General features: G+C 39.9%; 2 protein-coding genes across 3 annotated transcripts; both read right to left on the reverse strand.

Moving 5' to 3' along the window:
- Positions 1-9,653: 9,653 nt before the first annotated feature.
- Positions 9,654-12,399, reverse strand: LOC104776751 (very-long-chain 3-oxoacyl-CoA reductase-like protein At1g24470). Its single transcript, XM_010500869.3, has 4 exons — positions 11,742-12,399; positions 11,033-11,318; positions 10,122-10,191; positions 9,654-10,002 (listed from the first exon to the last, which is right to left on the reverse strand). Exons 1-4 carry the CDS (start codon positions 12,142-12,144, stop codon positions 9,763-9,765), a joined length of 999 nt encoding a protein of 332 aa, XP_010499171.2. The 5' UTR covers positions 12,145-12,399; the 3' UTR covers positions 9,654-9,762.
- A 1,675-nt stretch (positions 12,400-14,074) lies between these two features.
- On the reverse strand, positions 14,075-21,126 carry LOC104776753 (trans-Golgi network-localized SYP41-interacting protein 1). Of its 2 annotated transcripts, none has more exons than XM_087508826.1 (8): positions 20,613-21,126; positions 20,370-20,513; positions 17,034-20,279; positions 15,839-16,670; positions 15,103-15,749; positions 14,782-14,929; positions 14,600-14,681; positions 14,075-14,512 (listed from the first exon to the last, which is right to left on the reverse strand). In XM_087508826.1, the coding sequence occupies exons 1-8, from the start codon at positions 20,715-20,717 to the stop codon at positions 14,410-14,412; spliced, it is 5,307 nt and encodes a 1,768-aa protein (XP_087364952.1). In that variant the 5' UTR covers positions 20,718-21,126; the 3' UTR covers positions 14,075-14,409. The 2 variants fall into 2 exon arrangements, with proteins under 2 accessions (XP_087364952.1, XP_087364951.1); XM_087508825.1 differs by having other exon boundaries at positions 20,370-20,525; positions 20,613-21,068.
- Between the last annotated feature and the right edge of the window lie 541 nt (positions 21,127-21,667).

The following is a 21,667-nucleotide window of genomic DNA, read 5'->3' on the forward strand; positions in this document are numbered from 1 at the left end:
ATTCTAACCTGAAACCATCATATCAATCTTATATTCTATCTGTCACTCTCGAGACAGAACCTAAAAATTTTCAAGAAGCTATAGCATCTCTGAAGTGGACACAAGCTATGAATGTGGAATTGGTCAATATGGAGCGTACCAATAGCTTCGATGTTGTCTCACTGCCACCAGGTATGAATGTGGTGGGGTGTAAATGGGTCTTCACAATCAAATTTTATGCTGATGGTTCTGTTGAGCGATACAAAGCTCGTTTGGTCGCTAAAGGTTTCACACAACAGGAGGGTGTTGATAACTTTGATACTTTCTCACATGTTGCTCGTCTTGCTAGCGTGAAGTTAATCTTAGATTTAGCGGCTAAGAAGGGTTGGAGTCTTACCCAGATGGATGTTACAAGTGCTTTCCTCCATAGTGAGCTTGATGAGGAGATATACATGAGCCTTCCTCAGAGTTATACACCTTCTTCTGGCATCTTACCACCTAATGCAGTCTGCAAACTTAACAAGTCCATTTATGGGTTAAAGCAGGCCTCCATACAGTAGTATCGATGCTTCTCCAAGGCTTTACTGGATGATGGCTTCTCACAATCATATGCTGACAATACTTTGTTTGTTAAAACAGAAGGTACTTCCTACATTGCTTTTATTGTCTATGTCGATGATATTCTGATTGCAAGCAATCATGAGGAAGTTGTAGCTTTGGTCAAAGCTTGTCTTGCGAAGCAATTCAAGACCAAAGATTTAGGACCAGCAAAATTCTTTCTAGGCTTAGAGATTGCCAGGAATGATGATGGAATCTCCGTTTGTCAGAGGAAATATTGCTTAGATCTATTGGCTGATGCTGGCTTGTTAGGTTGCAAGCCTAACTCTGTTCCTATGGACCCCAAGGTTAAACTTACAAAGGAAACAGGAGTTCGATTGCCTGATGATCGACCTTACCGAGAACTAATTGGTCGACTGTTATATTTGTGTATCACGAGACCGGATATCACTTTTGCAGTTAACAAGTTGAGCCAATTTCTCTCATGCCCTATGGATGTTCACTTCCAGGCTGCTCGCAATGTTCTCAAATATTTGAAGAACAATCCAGGCCAAGGACTTTTTTATTCTGCATCATCTGAGGTTTGCCTCAACGGGTTTGCTGATGCTGATTGGGTAACTTGCAAAGATTCACGGCGATCTATTACCGGTATGTGCATCTTTCTTGGCACTTCCCTAATCTCTTGGAAATCAAAGAAGCAGGATGTTATAAGTTCAAGCAGCATTGAGGCAGAGTATCGGAGTATGGCTCAAACAACAAAGGAGCTTCTCTGGTTTGGGCAAATATTACGGGATTTACGTATCACACTAGTCTCATAGGCTAAGTTGTTTTGTGACAACAAGTCCGCACTCCACATCGCCAGCAATGATGTCTTCCATGAACGAACAAAACATGTGAAGATCGATTGTCACACTACACGAGATCAGGTCAAGAGTAGTTTCCTCAGACTTTTCCACTTGGCATCAGAAAACCAATTGGCTGACATACTCACGAAACCTCTTCATCCTGGTCCTTTTCATCATCTGCTCCAACGATTATCTGTTTCAAGCCTTTATTCGATTCAGGAATTGTCGGCTTGAGGGGGGCATATTGACTTATACTGTATAGTTAATTATATGGTGTATTAACATAGTAGAGTCTCCTTTAGCTCTGGCTATCTTTATACACTTGTACAGAGTATAAATACTCCTTGTATGATACATTGGTTCATTAATGAGAAAATATCATTTCATCAAAGTTAATAATTGATTTTGGTGCTTTTGTGTTGTTGTGATTTTCAGATGATCAAGGATGCGATTGTTACGTTCTAGTCAATATGCGTTTGTTAACAGTGGTGGTGGTGAGGGCGAATTAACGCCGCCGTAGATTCTACCTTTCAAGATCTGCCCATCTTTGTAAAGAGAACGAAGAAGAAGGTTTGAGAGAGAGAGACGAAAAAATGGAAAAATGAAAAAAAAAAAAAAAAAAAAAAAAAAACTGGCATTAAAGAGGATTCGAACCCGAATATTGTTAGTTGCAAAACGACCACAATACCACTAGACTACATTAATATATTGACAAAATTAAGTAAATGGATATTATATATATTCAAAAAACTATTCTTCAGCTATTCCGTCACACATGTTAACGTCTGTTAAGTGGTATGTTTGATTCGACCAATCTTTAAAAAACAAGGTTTTATTTGACATCAATTAATATATCATGTATTTTTATTCCAACCAAAAAGTATTGGGTATTAAAAGTTCAAATAAAAATAAGTTGGGTTTTTTTTGGGAATTTTCCTAATTAATAAAATATCTTAAAATTATAACTAATATCATTAGATGTTTGAATGGCAACAACTTTTAATTTGCTTTGGACCTTTGTTATCTATGGATCGGCCATATTCCTAAGGCTGTGATACTTTTCACTAAAAAATGTCGCATCTAGTTTGTACCTTAACGTTTTTATTTAATTTTAGGGCCATAGAGCAAGAGTTGTCACGATAGGAAAGCGAAATGACGATAAGGAACCAACGTTTATAAACAACCTTATATCCTCCACACTTAATCAGCATTATAATGACTACTTAATTAAGTAGATTATCCAACTCTGTTTGGTGATATTAGATAAATGACACGATGTCTTATCTTGTGTACTAGGATGGATGTTTTCTATTCTGGTATCAAGGATTTTTTTTTCAAAAATAGTATAGAAACGGGAAGAAGATGGTGGGTGTCGTCCTCTCTCGGTAGCAGAGTCGACAACACACAAAAACGTGCTCACAAGGGTTTCCCCAATAAATGTTTCACCAATACATTATTTAGAACTCTTTAAATACACGCATCTAATTTTGGGATGTGTTATCAATTAAACGAATTGACATATTTTCATATCTAGGTGACAGTAGGGTTTTCCCTAGGGATAAATCTTTATTTATAGGAATTTTAGGTTTTCTACGTACAAAGTAACGGGCTAACAAGATTTTGTTGGGGTTTTTACCCAAGGTATCCAAAACAAATCGGACCGGTTTACCTGATTCAAGCTGGGATATTATAAACAAGTTCCATATAGCATACATAATAGGTTGAGAAGAAGAAACATTAATCATGTTATGATATTGCTCAGCTAATGTAACTCATTTTGTGTCCAACTAAAGGGAGGTTTTCCTTTTCGATGCTATTCCACTAGCTATAAAGTATAAACTTTTTTACACATGTCCGTTTGGTTATTACAACCTTCGATTTTTAATGTCAATAACCAGAAGCTACGCTTAAATTCGTTCCATCGAAAAAAACAATATGTACTTTTCCCTTGTTGTTCTCTATATAGTTTAAAGACAAGCTTTTCTGGTTAGAGCAAGTTAATTTATAATTATATTGTATAAAACAGATTGTTAATCACTTTTTTGGGTTTGAAATCTATGATTTGACCTCCAACTCATGGAGGGTTCTTGATGTCACTCCTGGGATGTAGCGGAACATCATTTAATTTTGGTGCATCTTTGAATGGAAATACCTATTTTTTTGCTCAGGAGAAAATGAATCTGGATGTTGGATTTGTAACAGAGTTGGAAGATTTTTTACTCTGTTTTGATTCATCTCCTCGTTTAACTTTCCAACAGAGATCGTAAAGAGGAAAAGGGGAGAGGAGAGAAAGAGAGATATAGTATTTTTCACATCAATTTTTAAAGATTATCCATTAATTAGAGATCATCCCTTCTAATCATATATTGAGAATACATCATTTCTTTATATTTTTAAAAGGCAAATTAAATCCATCGCATTTAGGGGTTTGCCAGGCCTTTTGTATTTAACATTCGCTGCATTGTTTCTGTTCGAGAAGGTTAAACACTAATTTCGTTTTGGTCATTCTTGTTTTCATCTTTGTTTTAGCCGAAAGAATTATCTTTTAAGTTATGTAAGATTTCATGTTTGCTTAAATCATTGATGGTGTTGGACATGGGCTACGCCCAATATGCCACTCGGCCCAACAAAACTTATTAATTGTGATTTTGGCCAGACAAAATTAGGAGCAGATCATTAACATTCCACAGAGGGTAATTTCGGCATTTCGCGTTGGGAACCCTAGTTCTACACTCGCCTATAAATAACATCATACATTTATTGAGATGAGGATCTTGACTCTCGGACATGACCCAGAGAGCAATACTTTGCATCGATTACTATTATTGTCTTTTGAGTAATTCGTTTTCCACTTCTAAGCTCGTCATTATTCTGTTTGTGAGTTCTCCTGTGAACTGACGAGTTTAATCTTGACTCTTTGTAACTGACGACCTCAAATTCAATCGTTATTAAAAGGACTAGCTCAATTCTTCCCCCAAATCTTTCTTTACTTAGTATTGTGCAATCCCCGGTACAAACAATTGGCGCCCACTGTGGGGCCAGAGTAGAGCGCTCCTTTTTGACGATCAAGACTGACGGTCGCCGTTTCCACGAAGACTCCAGATCAAAACATGACGAACTCAGGAAACTCCAGCGAAGAATTCAACACCACTTTCAAACAACCATCGCCTTCGGAACAACGATGGAGACGCATAAGAAAACGCACTCTCCCACCTCCACCTTCCACGACAACCACAGTCGAAGCACTGTGCCGAACAACACAACCTCTCTACCAACTCCCGACGCGTCCTTGGAACCTCTTGCTGCCATGCATGTCGAGCACAGACCTGCCACGGACCAGACCATCGTCAATAATGCCGCCCTTCCAAATGCTTTGCCCACAACACAAAGGAGCGGACTCGACGAACTGATGCATATCGTACTCGACGCACCAATCCCACCTCTTACTACCGCACGTGACGAGCATCATCAAACCGTGGCTCCAGCTGTCACTGATGGTGCCACGCTCCCAGCTCCCTTGCTTGTTGGACAGAGGAACAACTTCGACGATATGATGCATACTATCCTTGACAAGCTCAATAGTCGGGAAACATGAACATTTGAGCAGCTCGACGCACTCGTTGCAACACAAGAAGCATCGCAAGACCAAATTAACAGACTCCAGAAAAGAAGACACGATCGTCGACACACAAGCTACCCAGCCGACCTGGACACACTACCACCCCTGTTAGCGCCAGTCGAGGAACGCTCAGAGAGTCATGGACGCCGACCAACATCCATCACAGACGATGACCACACCATGGATGGGGCGCCCGCCGATCAAGACCAGATGCACCGTCGTAGCAAGCGTAGTTGGAGCCAGCCGACTCCAACACTGTCGAACCACCATCCGCGAGACAATCTGAAAGATTACAAGGATTTAAAAATCCAGTGACTCGAAACGATCGTAAAGGACATTTCGGGCAAGATACATCGAGCAACAAGCGCTTCCCCCAACTTGGAGAAGGTGCTCGAAGAGGCTCAACGCTCACCCTTCACGACAAGAATCTCTAGCGTTCGTGTTTGTTACATCAACAAGTTCAAGTTCATCTCGTACAACGGGCTAACCGACCCAAAACCTTTCTTAACATCGATGAGTGTTGCAATCAACCGAGTTCATGGAACGATTCAAGAAAGTTGTTTCAAAGCTCGCCATTGCAGACGATACTGCGATCTCCGCTCTCCGAAATGCTCTTGTATATGGGTCACACTTCAAGGACGATATTATCATATACGAGCCTCTGACTCTCGTCGACACACTACACCGGGCTAACAAGTACATCAAGGTAGAAAAAGAGAAAGACGCAAGGTCAAACCATCCATCAAGATAACCGGTCGTAGAACTCAGCCAAATCAAAGAATAACAAGACGCCTTGTGCCAAAAAAACAAAAAACAAAAAACAAAAAAAGAATGCTCGTCATACCGAGCTCTTCCTTCGCAAAATGAACTACGAATGACTTAATCCCTTTTCAACGGTACATAGGCAGCCTTTTACAAAACATAAAAATAAAAATTACACTCGAAAAAGTACATTTAGTCACAAAAAAGCTCTCACGCACGAGTCCGTCTTAACGAGTGTACAGCTTCTACATTTTCGCCCTGGCCAGGTGTACGATTTAAAACGCGTTCCACATGGATGCAGCGGTGAAACAATTAGCACAAAAAAAAGCCGAGCCCAGTCTCGCATTCAACTAGCAGGCGGTCAAGATTGAATAAGCCAAGTTCTTAATTGCACACTCTTGCCGACCTCGGGGCACCCACAGGGTAAGCCACAGACCAGGGCCACACCTAAAAGGTACGACGAGCACATCTCAACTACCTACCTAAAACTTGTTATTCAAAACACGTAACAAGGTAAGCCGAGAGACATCTCGCCCCATAAAATACATCTCGAAACCAAGCAAAAAAGCCGAGAAAGTCTCGCACTGGCTTGAGGGCGCTTGAACTAATAAGCCAACCTAGGCTTGCAAGTTCTTACCAACTCCAAACACCCACAGGATAAGCCGGACACAAAAGCCGCACCTAAAGGTATGGCGAGTCAGTCTCGCCTACCACTTTACTTTGGTAAAGCACAAAGCCGAGCTGCGAATCGAACATTTGCTCGCATCCCTCATGCTTGTCGCTCTCGCGCTGGCCTTCATGCTTTCGATTCTCATTCTCGGTGCCGAGCTGCACTCTCAAGTTTGGTGCCTACCTCCAGCTAGGTGCCTACCTGCAGCTTGGCACCTACCTCAAGCTTGGTGCCTACCTACAACTTGGCGCCTACCTCAAGCCTTGTGCCTACCTCAAGCTTGGTGCCTACCTCAAGCTCTCTCACACTGGCCCTCCTCACGCTTGCCATCCTTGTGCTCTCCTCCTTCGCGCTTGCCACTCTCGTGCTTTCCGCACTCACAGTCAACGCTCTCACACTTCCCATCCTTGCACGTTTGCCGCTCGCACGCTCGACGCTCTCACACATGATGCTCTCACGCTCGATACCCTCACGCTCGACTGCCTCGCGCTTGTCGCACTCACGTTCGACGCTCTTGCGCTTGCCTCCCTTGCGTCTGCCACTCTCATTCATAGTGGCGACCTCAACTCTTGTTTTCAGTGGAGACCTACTCTATTATTCTCGGTGGAGACCTCCACTCTCATTCTCGGTGGAGACCTCTACTCTCATTCTCGATGGCGACATCCACTCTTCTACGTGGTGCCGGCCTGCATTCTCAAGTTTTGTGCCGATCTCCACTCTCCAGCTTGGCGCTGACCTCAAAACCTTCTCCCGCACTATCACAAGTGATGACCTCAAATTTACGATCAAACCTCTTCTTGTCGCTCCCATGAGAGGACGTGGGATGCGAGCGCACAACATAAACACCAATATTAGGAGCTGACTTCGGAGCTTGCCCCGAAAGTAGGACTAGCGCCAACCTGGAATGAGGATTTGCCGACTTCCGGGGCATTGTGCAGCGTTTTGCCGACCTCAATCCGCCGACCTCAGCTTTGCCGTCCTCGCGATAACCAACCTCAGCACTCATCAATCCTTGTCCGCCGACCTCTCTTCACCTCTCGACCCCGCTCGACGATGACGATATCACCCTCGCCGACCTTAGTCTCACTCTCGGTGCCGACCTCAGTCTCACTCTCTGTGGTGACCTCAATCTCACTCTCGGTGGCGACCTCAATCTCACTCGCCGACCTCAATCTCAATCTCGACCCCGCTTGACGACAACGATCTCACTCTCGCCGACCTCAATCTCACTCTCGGTGGTGACCTAAATCTAACTCGCCGACCTCAATCTCAATCTCGCTGACCTCAATTCGCCAACCTCCTCTCTTGCTTATGGTGTCGACCTCAACTCGCCGACCTCCTCTCTCCCTCATATCGCCGACCACCTCTTTTGCTCATATCGCCGATCTCCACTTACCGATCTCCATTTTGTCGACCATTGAGATCGACATCATCCACAACCTCGCGAACATGAGGACTCCAAACTACCAGCCGAACAGATCTCAACTTGCTGAATCAATCTACACCCGCTAGATCGGCATGACAGTTAGCGCCAACCTCGCCCGCATCCTCGTGCCGATTCCTCTCCCTCGCAAGCTCGATCTCGTGACAACCAATTTCAGAGTCAACAAACTCTCGGTCGAGCTGCCCGCCGAGCCCATCACCGCCGAGCTCATAATCGCCGAGCCCATCACCGCCAAGCACGTTATCGCCAAGCTCGTTATTGCTGCTCAAATCTCGTCCTCCACTCGAAGGCCCGGACTCAACAAGGGATTTGCCGCCCATACGCGCCGCAGCCTCGACCCGACGGTCGGCAAAGCCACCTTCCTTGGTCACGCCATCCTCACAAGGATCGGCTATATCCAGATCTTGCCGATCGCCGACCTCTGCCTCGCTCGCAAGACTGACCTCAAGCTCGACTTGCCGACCTCCGGACTCATCCTCTCAGCCGCTCTCAAAACCAATTTCGATTGACTGATCCCTAAAATCATCGAAACCGCCCACCTCACCAAAGTCACGCCGGCGTCCAAAATCCCTCGTGCCGAGCAGGCACATTAACAGACAATTTAAGTGCGCCCGCTGATCGCAGAAGAACTGCCGCTCTCCGGACTAAGGGGGGACTATTGTTGGACATGGGTTGCGCCCAATATGCCACTCGGCCCAACAAAACTCATATTCGGCCCGACAAAATTGGGAGCAGGTCATTAACATTCCGCAAAGGATAATCTCGGCATTTTGCGTTGGGAACCCTAGTTCTACACTCGCCTATAGATAACATCATACATTTATTGAGATGAGGATCCTGACTCTCGGACAGGACCCAGAGAGCAATACTTTGCATCGATTACTATTATTGTCTTTTGTGTAATTCGTTTTCCACTTCTAAGCTCATCATTATTCTTTTTGTGAGTTCTATTGTGAACTGACGAGTGTAATCTTGACTCTTTGTAAGTGACGACCTCAAATTCTATCATTATTAAAAGGACTAGCTCAATTCTTCCCCTAAATCTTTCTTTACTTAGTATTGTGCAATCCCCAGTACAAACAGATGGGATATCACTTCCCTTGGAGGAACCTGGATATGAAAGACATCTTCTTAGAGTTGTCCATTGGTTATTTGGTTGTGCCTCAGTTATTTGCTCTCGTTCATCACCAAAAATAAGGCATACTGCTGCACTGGTACGTTCTTACTTTATCTTCCATCATATATGATACGGTCATGAATTTTATCATCTCTTCTATTTTGCAACTTTTCTCTTGAATTTATAATTTATTGTTATGAATTATGTCCCATCGATCGATTTTGAATGGGAAAAGTGTGTTTTAAGATTTTATCGTTAGAATTGCATGATTATATACGAATAGGTCAAAGAAACCTTACGCCAAAACAGGAGGTGGTTTAATCTTCGTTGATAAAATGTATATCCGTTCATGAGGACGATACCATCCTTGACAAACTTCATTTGTGTGATTCGACTCAACTATATTGTGCATCTCCATCTTTCTGAAGTAATTTCTAAAACCATATAAAACAATTGTAGGCTTGTAGCTTCTTTTTCTCTAATCATGGCCCATAATACATATAATTAACAATGTATATATGCATCAATCTATATATGCATCATATGCATGCTGTTGGAGATAAACTACAAGGAAAAGTAATTTAATAAACTAGAAATATATGCATGTGTCTTCTTGTTCACTTACCTATATAACCTATCAATTATATATATTCCGAATATTCATGTTTAATTATCCTTGCTGTATATATTTATATGCTCTTAAGCAAAAGTTAGCATCATTACTTTACTGCAGAACCAAAAAGCAAAAAGTATATAATCGTGAGAAAATTAAGATAAACGTCTTCTACTAAGCCCAATAGAGAGACGCCAATTATCAAGGAGGTTATCCGGCACAAGTCCGGCAAGAAACCACTGCAGGGAATGAGCCCAAAACGGCGAGCAACGTGATCCGATTCCGATCTGCTCCACCGCCGCTTTTGCGTAGACTTCCGGCAACGGTACAAAGAAGCTTGGTTTATCTATAGCTGCAACCTTTGAAACCATCCTCGTTGCCACATATAACGGCACCTGCCAATTTGGTTGACACACGAACGTGAATATATATAACGTTATATATATCTTATTTTACGCATTACATGGTAATTAATCCGAAAATATGATATAATACACACATAATATATACGTACCTGGCATTGGACATCAATACCAAACTGCTTATATTCCACATGTAGAGATCTTGAGAATGCATCAACATAACTGCATACACGTTCACGCATGTGTTCATAGAGTTATTAATGTGACAATCTAGTAGATATGTAATACTATAATGATAGAGTCTACTTAGATGAATAATCTAGGGTAGTAAAAATTTAGCAGTAGTACTATTTATTGCTTTCAACCTAAGAACGCAATAGTTGTCTTTGTTTTACAAATAACAACACGCTAGACTCTTAACAAGGTTCTCTCGTGTGGTTTATATATACTTCGATATTAGTTTACTTTGAAACATATATCCACCTAACTGAAGTAATAAATAAGAAAGTCATGTACGTGTCTTCATCGGGGGAGATATATGCATCACGTGAACTGGAATAAATTAGACGTTCTTTTGGATAGTCAAGCTCCACAAAGTGCTAATTGCGTATTTATTATACAACAACTACCAAGAAAAGAAAGATCGGAAGAGAAACCTTAATCTAACAATATTTTGCAACTCACCACTATTAACTTTTGTAGCAGACCTTTATTAATTTGAGAATTCAAACTAGAAAGAATTACACTTATGTAAATTTAGCTGAAGTTCAAAACAAAAGTGTTTATAGTGTACTTATTCCTTTGTCAAACTAGATGTTTTCTAAATTTTAACTTTATGATCATATACAAAAAAACTTAAATTAAATAACTTAGTAATTAATGTCCCTATTAACTTAGTAACAAACTTTGTGATGTATTATTTACTAATGTCCCTATTAGCATTTTTCTTATGATCTAAAAAAGTAGTCACGGTCGTACGTAGTACGTATTTATGTATAAAATGTGCAGTTGAACAGAAAAAGAAAGAAGTAAATGAAAAGTGAAAGTGGTTAGTCGTCCTTACGCTTTGGTGGCGGCGTAGATAGCGTAGAGAGGATGAGAAGGCACAACAACGGCGGCACCCGAGCTAATATTGACGATGGCTCCTCGGCGGCGGTGAAGCATTGGTCCGATGAGAAATCTTGTGACCCATGTGGTTGCTTCAAGATTAACCCTCAGAATTTTGGTCCACGTGAGTTGGTCAACCTCGTGGAAGAACATAGCTGATGGGTAGGTTATCCCAACGTTGTTTATCAGAATACCAACTTCAACGCCTTTGATCCCTTCCTCGATTACTCCATAATCTCCTCCTGCAAAATAATTAACAATAAGAAAACACTCCTAGAAAACTTCCAATGTAATAAAATCTCTTAAAATAGATTAATGAGAAAACTTCTCTTATTGATGAGAATTGAGAAATATTAGCGAAGTTGATTTGAAAATATTGAATTCTTGAGTTTAATCTTCTAATTAAACTGCATGTAATTATAAGTGTACTTGTGTACTATTTATTTGCAAATCTCTAACAAGACAACATATATAATAAGTATAATTGTGCACTGTTTAGAATTTATTCTTATTGAGTAAATATACTCTGGTTGTTGAAACAAGAATAATTATTCTAATAATATCATCATGTACACACACACAGTAAAAGTATAAACTATATATATATATACTAGTTCAATATAGGATTTACCAAAACTAAAAGTGCATTAAATATTTGGGATTACCAGATGAGAAGTCAAATGGAATGATCTTGATCTTGATGTGGGGAAACTCTTGTCGGAGATCATCAGAGACAGATTCAAGCTTCGAAGGGTTTCTACTGACTAGGATGAGATTAAGGCCGTGTTTGGCCAGCTCGTGAGCAAAGGCGCGTCCGATCCCTTCGGTGGCTCCAGTAATCATAGCCCACGAACCGTAACTCTTGAGCCGCTTCGGGTTTGTGAGGAGATATCTTGTGATGAACCATTTCAGGAGAGGAAAGAGTAGTCTAATGAGGGAGAGAAAGCCTATGAAGCATACGACATGGAGGTGCCATGGCTGACTCTCATAGATGCATGCTCTCTGCATGTTCTTCTTTCTCTTTCTTTCCTTTTTTTTCCTTCTGGTTGTTTGCTTATTATTTGTCATGTGATTTTGGCTTGGAGCTAACTAACTCTTTATGTAGGAAACTTAGAGTTGAGAGAGAGAGAGGGAGAGAGAGAGAGAGATATTTATCTTGTTTACTATATTTCATTGTTGAATCTTAATTACTTTACACATAGTGAGTAAATCTACAATAACTTCTAGCTTACAAGTTACAAGGAAAGGCCAAATCAATATGAAACACAGAAAGGATGAATATTTATTCTCTAGGGAGATGGGTAGGTTGGGTGAGGTCTCATCCGTGACACAAAACCATCTACGCTTACGGTATATATACCATTATAAATTTTGATGTTTTGTAATCTTTTTGTATTATCACATTGTTTGGTATTGTTAGCTATTAATAATCATCTATCTTTGTTTTAGTGTCTCATATTTCAATCTTTTTTTTTTCTTATGTTTTGCTTACCTCTTTTCCTCGTTGTTTTCTCTAATTTTGTTAACTTGTTTATTTTTGTTTAAATAACTATTATGTTTTATTACAGCTGTGATGAAAGTAACTTATATTTAAGTTAATTAATAGTATCTTGAAAATATAATAAAATTATATGAAGTTTATATAACTAATGTCATTGGATTTTTGAATGGTAACAATTTTTAATTTGCTATGGATCGGTCATATTCCTGTGGTTGGGATATTTCTCATTTCTCACTAAAAAACGTGGCATTCAATTTGTAACTTAACGTTTTTGGTGATGGTGATATCAGATAAATAAACACGCTGTCTAATCTTGTGTACCAGGATGAATGGATATGTTATATTCTGCTATCAAAGAGAATTTTTAAAACTAGTAATAGAGACGTACGGGAAGAAGATGGTGGGTGTCGTCCTCTCTCGGTTTGCAGAGTCGACAACGAAAAAGCGTGCCCACAAGTTTCTCTCCAATAAATGATATGCTTCACCAGTACTTCTTTATCTAGAACTCCTTAAAAGATCTTACACACATCTAATTTTGGAATGCCTAATTAAACGAATTGACCTCTTTGCATATCTAGATGACTAATAGGATTTCTCCTAAGGATAAAATTCTATTTGTAGGTATTTTAGGTTAGGGTTTTCTACAAAGTAACGGGCTAACGAGGTTTCAAACTAAATCGACCATCCAAATTGATGTCAGAAACAAACAAAAAAAATCAACCATATTTTCAAATTAGTTTCAGGTTTTTCTTTTCATCCATAAATCAGATTCATATTAGATTCTTTGCTCAATCTTAATTTTACTATGCACAAAATGAGTTTTGATGACAATAATCTTTTTTTTGCAAGAAAGGACAAAGTCATTATACAGTTAGGGTAAGTGATTTCATTCAAAAGGAAATGTAATTGAATAAATAAATAAAAAATCAGTGTGCACAAAGGAAAGAATATGATTCTTTATAGGGAAATTGGTAGGTTGGGGTTGGGACAAATTACTAGAAAAGGAATATGCAATCAATTGGTAGACAATCTTTTTGGTGTCAAATTTAATGACTTAGTTTTCATGGTAGATTTCAGACATTAATCACGTTATTATATTGTTCAGCTAAATCAGCTCAATTTCAAAATATCAGGTCTTCCTTTTCATTCATCTATTTCGATGCTAGTTTCGTTCCATCCCAGATGCTAACAACAATAGTATAGATTATTCCCTTGTTGCCTGCCTCTATATATAGTCTAAACTCTAAAGACAAGCTTTTCTGGTTAGAGCAAGTTATTTCTTGCGTATGGTTGTATACGTCAATTCCAAAGCTCAATTCTTGGGAATAGAGAATATAGTTAATGAGTGGTAGGTATGAGGCAGTCGAAGTACAAAAACGGCTAGCTATTAAAGAGTCGAAATGTTTTGTTTCGTTAGATGAGATCATACTTTCTCATTATAGAGCTATTCAAAAATACTACTACCTTTTTACAGTCATTCAGAACTTCAAAAAGTCGTTTCCGAAACAAAACTTGTTAAGTCATGGAACAGATGTTTCACTTTTTCTGAAAAACTTGGGAGAAACAAACAAACCCAACTGTAAGTAATAACGTACTGCTCCATTTCGGAGTCCTAATAGAACATTTCTAGGACTAAGAAACTGAACAACTAAGATGCAAAAAGCTCGCAGGTAATCGAGACATTATTCAGGTTATATATACAAGACGACACCTATCATTCTCTGCTTACGGGTCGACAAAGAATGGGAAGAATAGAGAGAGAGACTTGAGTAATTTATGTGTTTCTTTTATGTGTAGTTTCATGTGAGAGACCTAAGTGTCACCTGTCTTTGTTACAAGATGGAGGCTAGGAGCCACAGATGCAATAAGAGACTGTACACCATAACGCCAAGCCTTGCTTGCGGACGGCTCATTAATACTCTTCCACCCGAGACCCTGCATTGCAGAAATCAAACCGGCGCTCAAATAAGATAAAACAATTCTGGAAGCACTTATCATTTATGATATTGGTGAGTGTTTTACCAGATTCCATCAACCCGATCTGCTATCATCTTTCCTTGTGTTGGAATAAGACCAGACATATTGAGAGACTTGAAAACATGGCCTGCAAGGAATATATATGTGTTTAATATGAGTCAACTGAGAGGCCCATAACATACTTTAAGCAATAACCGAGATAGATATGTAGAGGCCTGTGTTCTGACCTTTATCTTCATCTGTTTCGTTGTGGTTCATCAGATGCTCGGACTCTGAATCTATGTTGATAGAAAGATGATCTGTCGACCCCTTCCTCACTGTTCTCACTTGCGCTGCTGTAGGCACAGGTGATATTGATTTTTTCCCCAAGGCTCCCTGTGCAAAGAAAATGGGTTCAGTCAAAGCTTGGAGATCAAAACATAGCAAGAGATCAATGCTAAACAAAATAGCAGCTAAATTTTATAGTTTACGATCATAACTTAGCTGCGGATAGACTGAACAAGACAAGGGTCAAGGAATAAGCTGAAATAGCACAAGATAAATATTACCTTGTCCTCAATCTCGGATATCTCTGAGGTAGAAGGTGCTTCGAAGATGCTTCTTTCGTGAACAATATCAGGCTGAATCGCTTTGCTTTGAAGTTTATCTTCAAATTCTTTGACTTTCAATAATAGTTTATCGACAAGTTTTTCACTACCGGCCAACTTTAAACCAAGTTCTTGGGCCCTTGATTTTGAACTCTCTGATTCTAGGAGAAGGGAAGTTATCTTTCTCTCTAGTGCTTGTACGAGTGTCCATGACTCAGACAAATTTGGGTCTACAAAAGGATCACTGCCCGCCAATATACCCAGCAGTTTTTCCAAACCAGATATTAGCTTGGACAGTTCAGTCTTTGCCTTCACTAACTCTAGCTCGGTCGTACTATCTGCTTCAGCCGCCTCCTTCAGACCTTGAATTTCAAGATCCTTTTCTGCCAAGGTGGAATTGAGCTCTTTTTGTTCATATGCTAAGACGTCTATCTGATGCTGCATCTCAGTAACGCTATCAACAATCGCAAATAACTTCTTTACATCATATGGACTCCGTGGATCTAACTCATTGACTGGATCTACTGAAGGCACCTCAATACCATTTACTTTTTCAAAAAGGGCACGCATATCAGATGCTGGAACTAGAGTTTCCTTTGCTTCTGCAACTGGAAGCAACAGCACATGGCATTTCAGTAAAGTGGTTAGCATGCTAAGAAGATTTAAAGAAATGAGAGACAACAAAAGAAAATATTACCTTGCTCTTGACCCAATAGTTTATCATGTAATGTAGACAGTTCCACTTCTTTCTCATGCCATATCTCTTCCTTTGCTCTGAGATTTTCCAACTGAAGTTTAAGATCTTGGCAAAGCTCTTCCATAGATTCCACCTTGGCCTCAGAACTTGAAACCTTAGTTTGGTTTAAATCTCTTTCTAACACAACCTTTTCTAAAGCGAGAGATGCTTCTTTTAGTCTGTTCTCCATATCTCGGATTACAACGGCAGCTGCTTTATTTGTTGTCTCAAAGAGTTTAAGAGTAGTACATGCCTTCCCAGCGGCAGAAGATAATTCTTTTACTCTCTGGGCGCATTCACTTACATGAAGCTCCTGTAGGTGTTCAGTTGATTCAATCACACCACCGTTCTCATTTTCTTGGAACTGAACCAAATCTAAGAGGTCGTTTTTCACTTCCAACTGCAGTTCTCTGGCAGCCGCACCACATGCTGACATCAAAGATGACAAATCTTTTTGTAATGCAGATATAGTGGTCTCCTGTTCGCTGACAATATCTTCCACACTCTTCACCTGTTCTTTCAGGGACTCATTATGACCCAATACATTTATCACATCAGCCCTAGCTGCTGTTATGTTTTGCATCAACACTGCAACGAGCGTATCAATGGAAGTTGTGAAACCCTCAAAGTTAGTCTCGAGGATTTTGTTTCTACGCCTGACCCCCTCTGCCATCTTCCTAAGAGATGAAGAAATTTCATCTTCAGCGGCTGCATTTCCTTCACTATTCTCAAGCTCTGTATTCACTGATTCATCAAGGCCATTCAATAATGATGCTACCACAGTTGAATCGTCCTGAAAATATAAACAGCGTTATCAAGAGAGCAGCCTAACAAAAAATTAGCCAAGAGAAAATTCAGTATGGCCTATCTATACTGCAAAATGCGCACATGCACAATAGATATATTTTTATTGACAAATGTTTCACAGAATAATAATTCATCATGATATCTCCATTAATCAACTTCTAGCCAGAACAGATTCTAACTAATGTGTGCATCATCGGGAAATAACAAATTGGATATCCGTAGGTAAGACATCTTTGGAACAATCAACTACGTAAAAATAGGAGAGATGAAGGGTAACTGTAAATTTTGATATGAAAAAAATTAACACACAGAAGAAAGAAAATCTGGTAATGTTAGAGACTACGGTTACCTCAGCGTTGTCCATTTCCCCTGCCAATAAACCCTTGATATCTCTAGCAATGACATCCACATCTCTAAGGCTCTTGAATTTCATTTTAAGGAATTCATTCACCCTGGAAATTAGACCTCCATCCTTCAGGAGCATCTGGAGATTATCAAGATGAGAAATAATCTCCAAAGATTTTATCTGTGAGTTTCCACTTGATCCAGCTAACTCTTCCATGCATACATTAAGTTTACTACTAAGAGTTGATATCTCGACTTCAGCTTTCACCATTTCTCCTTGTAAAGCAGAAAGACTATTCTCTGCCTTCATTAGTGCGTCCTCAAGGGATCCTATTTTCAAGGAAGCATCAGCCATCTTGCTACGCTCAAACTCTGCCTCACTTTTAAGCTGCTCTAACTCATTGTTCAAATTTGTAGTCAGAACTTTTTCATCTTCGATTTGCTTGGACAGCGAATCCATGTTGCTTTCTGTCTGAGCAAGTGTTTCTTCAAGTGAATTTATGGTGCTATGTGCTTCTGTTAATTTGTTATTCTGAACCGAAACTTCTTTTTGCAACATCTCTAGCTCCATTTCTGCAGTAGCAGTTCTGCTTTGAGCCTCTTCCTTTTCACTAATAATATCAGATATATTTTTTTCAGCCTGCATGAGTGCAGCTTCAAGTGTGCTTTTGGTTGCAAAAGCTTCATCCAGTTCGCTAGCTAATGAGGAGGCATGTGCAACTGCTTTTTGCAGCTCAAGTTCAATATTTTCCTTGGCAGCTTGGACTTCTCTATTCTCCTCATCAAGCTGATTGATGTTACCCTCTGCAGTAGACAAGGCATCCTCAACCAACTTCAGGGATGTTTGGGTTTCTGCTAATTTACTGGCTAACGCATCGGCTTCTGCCTTTACTTTTTCTAGCTCTTCTTGTTCCTCTACTCTGGCCAGTTGCACTTCTTTGAAGTACCCAGCAAGTTGGGCAATCTTTTCTGACGGATCCTCAGATACTAAATCAACAGGGAGAGCTATAATATCAACTGATTTCATCACTTTCTGCAACAATGCGTCATTTAAAGATAATGATTGCTTGTGTTGATCTCTTTCGTCTTTAATAGCAACAAGCTCAGTCTCTAGCTCTTTTGTGCGCTCTAAGTCTCTCGATAACACATCTACCTGATTCTTGTAGCCATCAACTGTACCACCTAGCTGCTGCAACTCGAACATCAGCTTCTCGATTTCAGATTTTTTCTCATCCAACTGAGTTTTAAACTTTTCCCTATCTTGGACTAGTCCCTTGCCTTTCTTGATAGCCATAGAAAGTTTGTCTCTGAGTAAAGCAGATTTCTCCTCTGATCGCTCAAGATCTTTCTCCAAAGCAATTTTTTCTTCTTTCACAAAAGCAAGTTCTTGAGATGCGATTTTTAGCTCATTTGAGATATTGCTTACCTGCAAACTAACCTGCACTTCCTCTCCTAGCATTTCCTTACAAAGTGACAACTCTTGATCTCTCACATAAAGGAGACTTTGAAAGCTTTCAAATATTTCTTCGTTGCCATAAGAACTGTCACTAGAATTCCTGATTTGCCTTTCTATCTTTTCGAAGGATCTATCAACAAGTAAATTGATAGCTGAAGAAGGATGATCTTCGGCTCCTTCTGTCATCAAGCCAGAGATTTCCACAAGTCTCCTCACAGTTTCATCTCTCTCCAAAGAAACTCGCTCTGCAGATTCCTCCATTTTTTTCAAACTGAAAGTTAAATCATCCAGCTCTTTTCTGATGTTATCTTTCTCCTCCATTTGTGCTGAAAGAGACGTGCTTACACTTTCGATCTGGTTTTGCAAGGCACTAACTTCATCTTTTCCCTGGAGAAAAGATTCTCTAAGCCAAGCTAGGCGACTTTCTAAGCTGGATAGGGAATTCTCCTCTGGTAAGTCAATGGAGAAGATCAAATCTTTTAGTCTGTTGTATTCCTGGGAAACATTTGTGAGCTCTTTCCTCTCTTCAGCAAGTGACCTAACTTTTTCAATGATATCATAAGACTGACCTGCTTCAGGTGTGTCTATGTTTGACAGGATAGTTTCAATATTTTCAATGATTGAGTTCCTCACCGATATCATTTCCTGATATGATGCAACCATAGCATCGGATTTTGCTAACTCGCCTTTTTCGAGTTCAGATTGATCCAATGCTGTTGAAATCTCTTGTAGTTTAATCAAACACTCTTCGAGTTCTTTTGTTTTCTCAGCCATAGACTGTTCCAACTCTTGCTTAGATAGCTCATATGCTTCCAGGGATACGGACTTATCATTCAATTGAGCATAGCATTTCTCAAGTTCATCAGTCTTTTCGGCTAACGATTGTTCCAGCTGCCCCTTCACTGATTCAGAAGCTTCAAGGGCAATCTCCTTCTCTTGTAATTCAGTCAACATATTCGCAAGCTCTGTGGTTTTTTCAGACAGTTGATGTTTCAGAGCATCCCGGTTCTGAACTAACGCCTTCCCCTTTGTTACGGCCATGCTGAGCTTTTCTTTTGTGTTAGAACACTTGGTCTTTCCTTGGTCAAGCTCTGCCTTCATTTTCCCAAATTCTGTTCGCATTGACTCAATCATTTCTTTATCTGTGTTCACTTGTTCAATAAATTTCCTTTTTTCATCTTCAAGATGAGCAAGTCTCTCAAACAGTGATGCTTCCTTCTGTTTGAGCTCAAGTAACTCAGAACAAGCAGCACCGAGAGCTGAACCAAAATCCTCTTGGAAAGTAAGATCCAAGGCATCACTAGACAAACACTTCCTTAACTGATCAGCACCGTAGTAAAATTCAGTATACTTGGCACCTAAAAAGGAAACACGGTTCTCCAGATGAGCAAGCTTTTCAGAGATAGAAGAACCATACTGCAGCTCCTCCTGGCCAAATACCTTACTCAGAGAAATCATGATCCTATCTGTAGCAGCCTCAAGTTGCTCATCGTTCAGTGGCTGATGATGACCCAGCTCAGAAACTGAACTCGACGAAGAAAGCTCAGAAATCTTAGTGGTGAGATCAGTAATCTCAGCGTCCTTCCCGGTGATAACCTCGTGAAGCCCCCTGAGAGCATCCTCATGCTGAATACGCTCTTCCTTGGCAGTTTTTAGAAACTTTGAGAACCGGCTGACAATAACCACACTAGTGTTCCCATCTTCACTTTTCAAATCATTCTCACCAGTCAAAAGCTTAAACTGCTCCTGAAGCCCTGCAAGTTCCTTCTCCCAATCACCACCTCCCTTCTCATTCTGTAAGAAGAAAAAACAAACAATGAACCAAAAATCTTTGGGGGAAATCAAAACTTAGAAAAGTTATCATAAGAAAAAAAAATCACAAACATTGAATTGATTTAGAAGCTCTCCATTATTATCATCGTCGTCATCATCTGTCGTGGGAGCTTCTTTGCTGCTAGGTGTATCAAAATTCAACTCTTCAGGAGCATCAACAAACATATCTTCCTTACTATCAACGAAACTTGTTCCCTGCAACAAATACTACCAGCGATTTCAGCATCCAACAACATAAACATAGATAGAGCAATGGTTTAAAAAAAAAAAAAAAGAATTAGAATAATATCTCACCTGGTCAGGATCAAGCTCTTGTTGCCCATTAGACTCGTCTTCAATCTTAACCTCATCAGCTACAGAATCAACAGAATCCTGGGGGAGATCATCATTCTCGTGCATTATCTAAAATACGATCCCCAAAACAGATCTACCACCAATTCCGGAGACCGGAGAGAGAGATTAGCCAATATATTCGTAATCAAACAACACGGGAGAGCGCGAGAGAGAGAGAGACCAAAGAGAGTCGAAGAGGAAGTGTGTGAAACGGCTAGAGTCAGAGAGATCCGTGAGTAATAATAATTTAGCGAGGGGAGGAGGAGAAGGAAGAAGAGGGGTATACATACAATGTAACAATAAGAAAGAAGAAGAAAACGTTGCAGCAGCACGACCGACGCGGTGCGTTTTGGTTTTTCTCCTCTCTCAAACTCTTTATTTTTTTTTCTTTAGTGTGAGAGTAAGTATGATTGTGTCGTGACATTGAAGTGGGGGGTGATGTGTTTCATCCAATGAGAAACGTTTGCTTCCGTCCACGTGACTTTTATTTTGGTAATGTAATAAATAATTTAAGAAGGATCACAACTATTTTTTTTTTAGTCAATAAGTATATTGAATGTAAGACAAATTTAGAATATAAATCACAGATTCTAATTAAAAAAATCTTCCAAAACACCACTAGAAAAAAAAATTATCCAAAAGATACATTATACATTACTCCAAAGATTTTTTTTTAATCAATTACATTTAAAATAAATAATAAGTAAACTAAAGCTAAATTAAATAAATACATAGTACAATGAAAATGAATCGGTGATTGGGATTTCCCATTTTCCTATGACTTGCTTAGTTCAGACTTCAGCACACATGTATGTAACACTTGGAATTACAATGTGTCGCGCAATGGCCTCATTTGTACATCATGATGATGATTTCATAAAATCTTTAACAACTGTTGATTCCTTAAAAGTCCTGCATGCACATCTATCACAATTTTGGACCACTTGCACCATTTTCTAGTCGATTTGTTTATTATACAAACCTTCACCTACATGTATGATTTGTTTAAGCTTGAA

Source organism: Camelina sativa, chromosome 3 (assembly GCF_030686135.1).
Source record: "Camelina sativa cultivar CO46 ecotype springtype chromosome 3, ASM3068613v1".
In the NCBI taxonomy this organism is placed as follows: domain Eukaryota; kingdom Viridiplantae; phylum Streptophyta; class Magnoliopsida; order Brassicales; family Brassicaceae; genus Camelina; species Camelina sativa.

Coding starts and splice junctions, on each gene's coding strand:
- LOC104776751 (XM_010500869.3), bottom strand. CDS start 12,144: ATGACAAATAATAAGCAAACAACCAGAAGGAAAAAAAAGGAAAGAAAG. Junction 11,319..11,741: donor TCCATTTGACTTCTCATCTG/GTAATCCCAAAT, acceptor ATTATTTTGCAG/GAGGAGATTATGGAGTAATC. Junction 10,192..11,032: donor ATCTACGCCGCCACCAAAGC/GTAAGGACGACT, acceptor ACGTGTATGCAG/TTATGTTGATGCATTCTCAA.
- LOC104776753 (XM_087508825.1), bottom strand. CDS start 20,717: ATGCACGAGAATGATGATCTCCCCCAGGATTCTGTTGATTCTGTAGCT. Junction 15,750..15,838: donor ACTATTGGGTCAAGAGCAAG/GTAATATTTTCT, acceptor TGTTGCTTCCAG/TTGCAGAAGCAAAGGAAACT. Junction 14,513..14,599: donor GATCGGGTTGATGGAATCTG/GTAAAACACTCA, acceptor TCTGCAATGCAG/GGTCTCGGGTGGAAGAGTAT.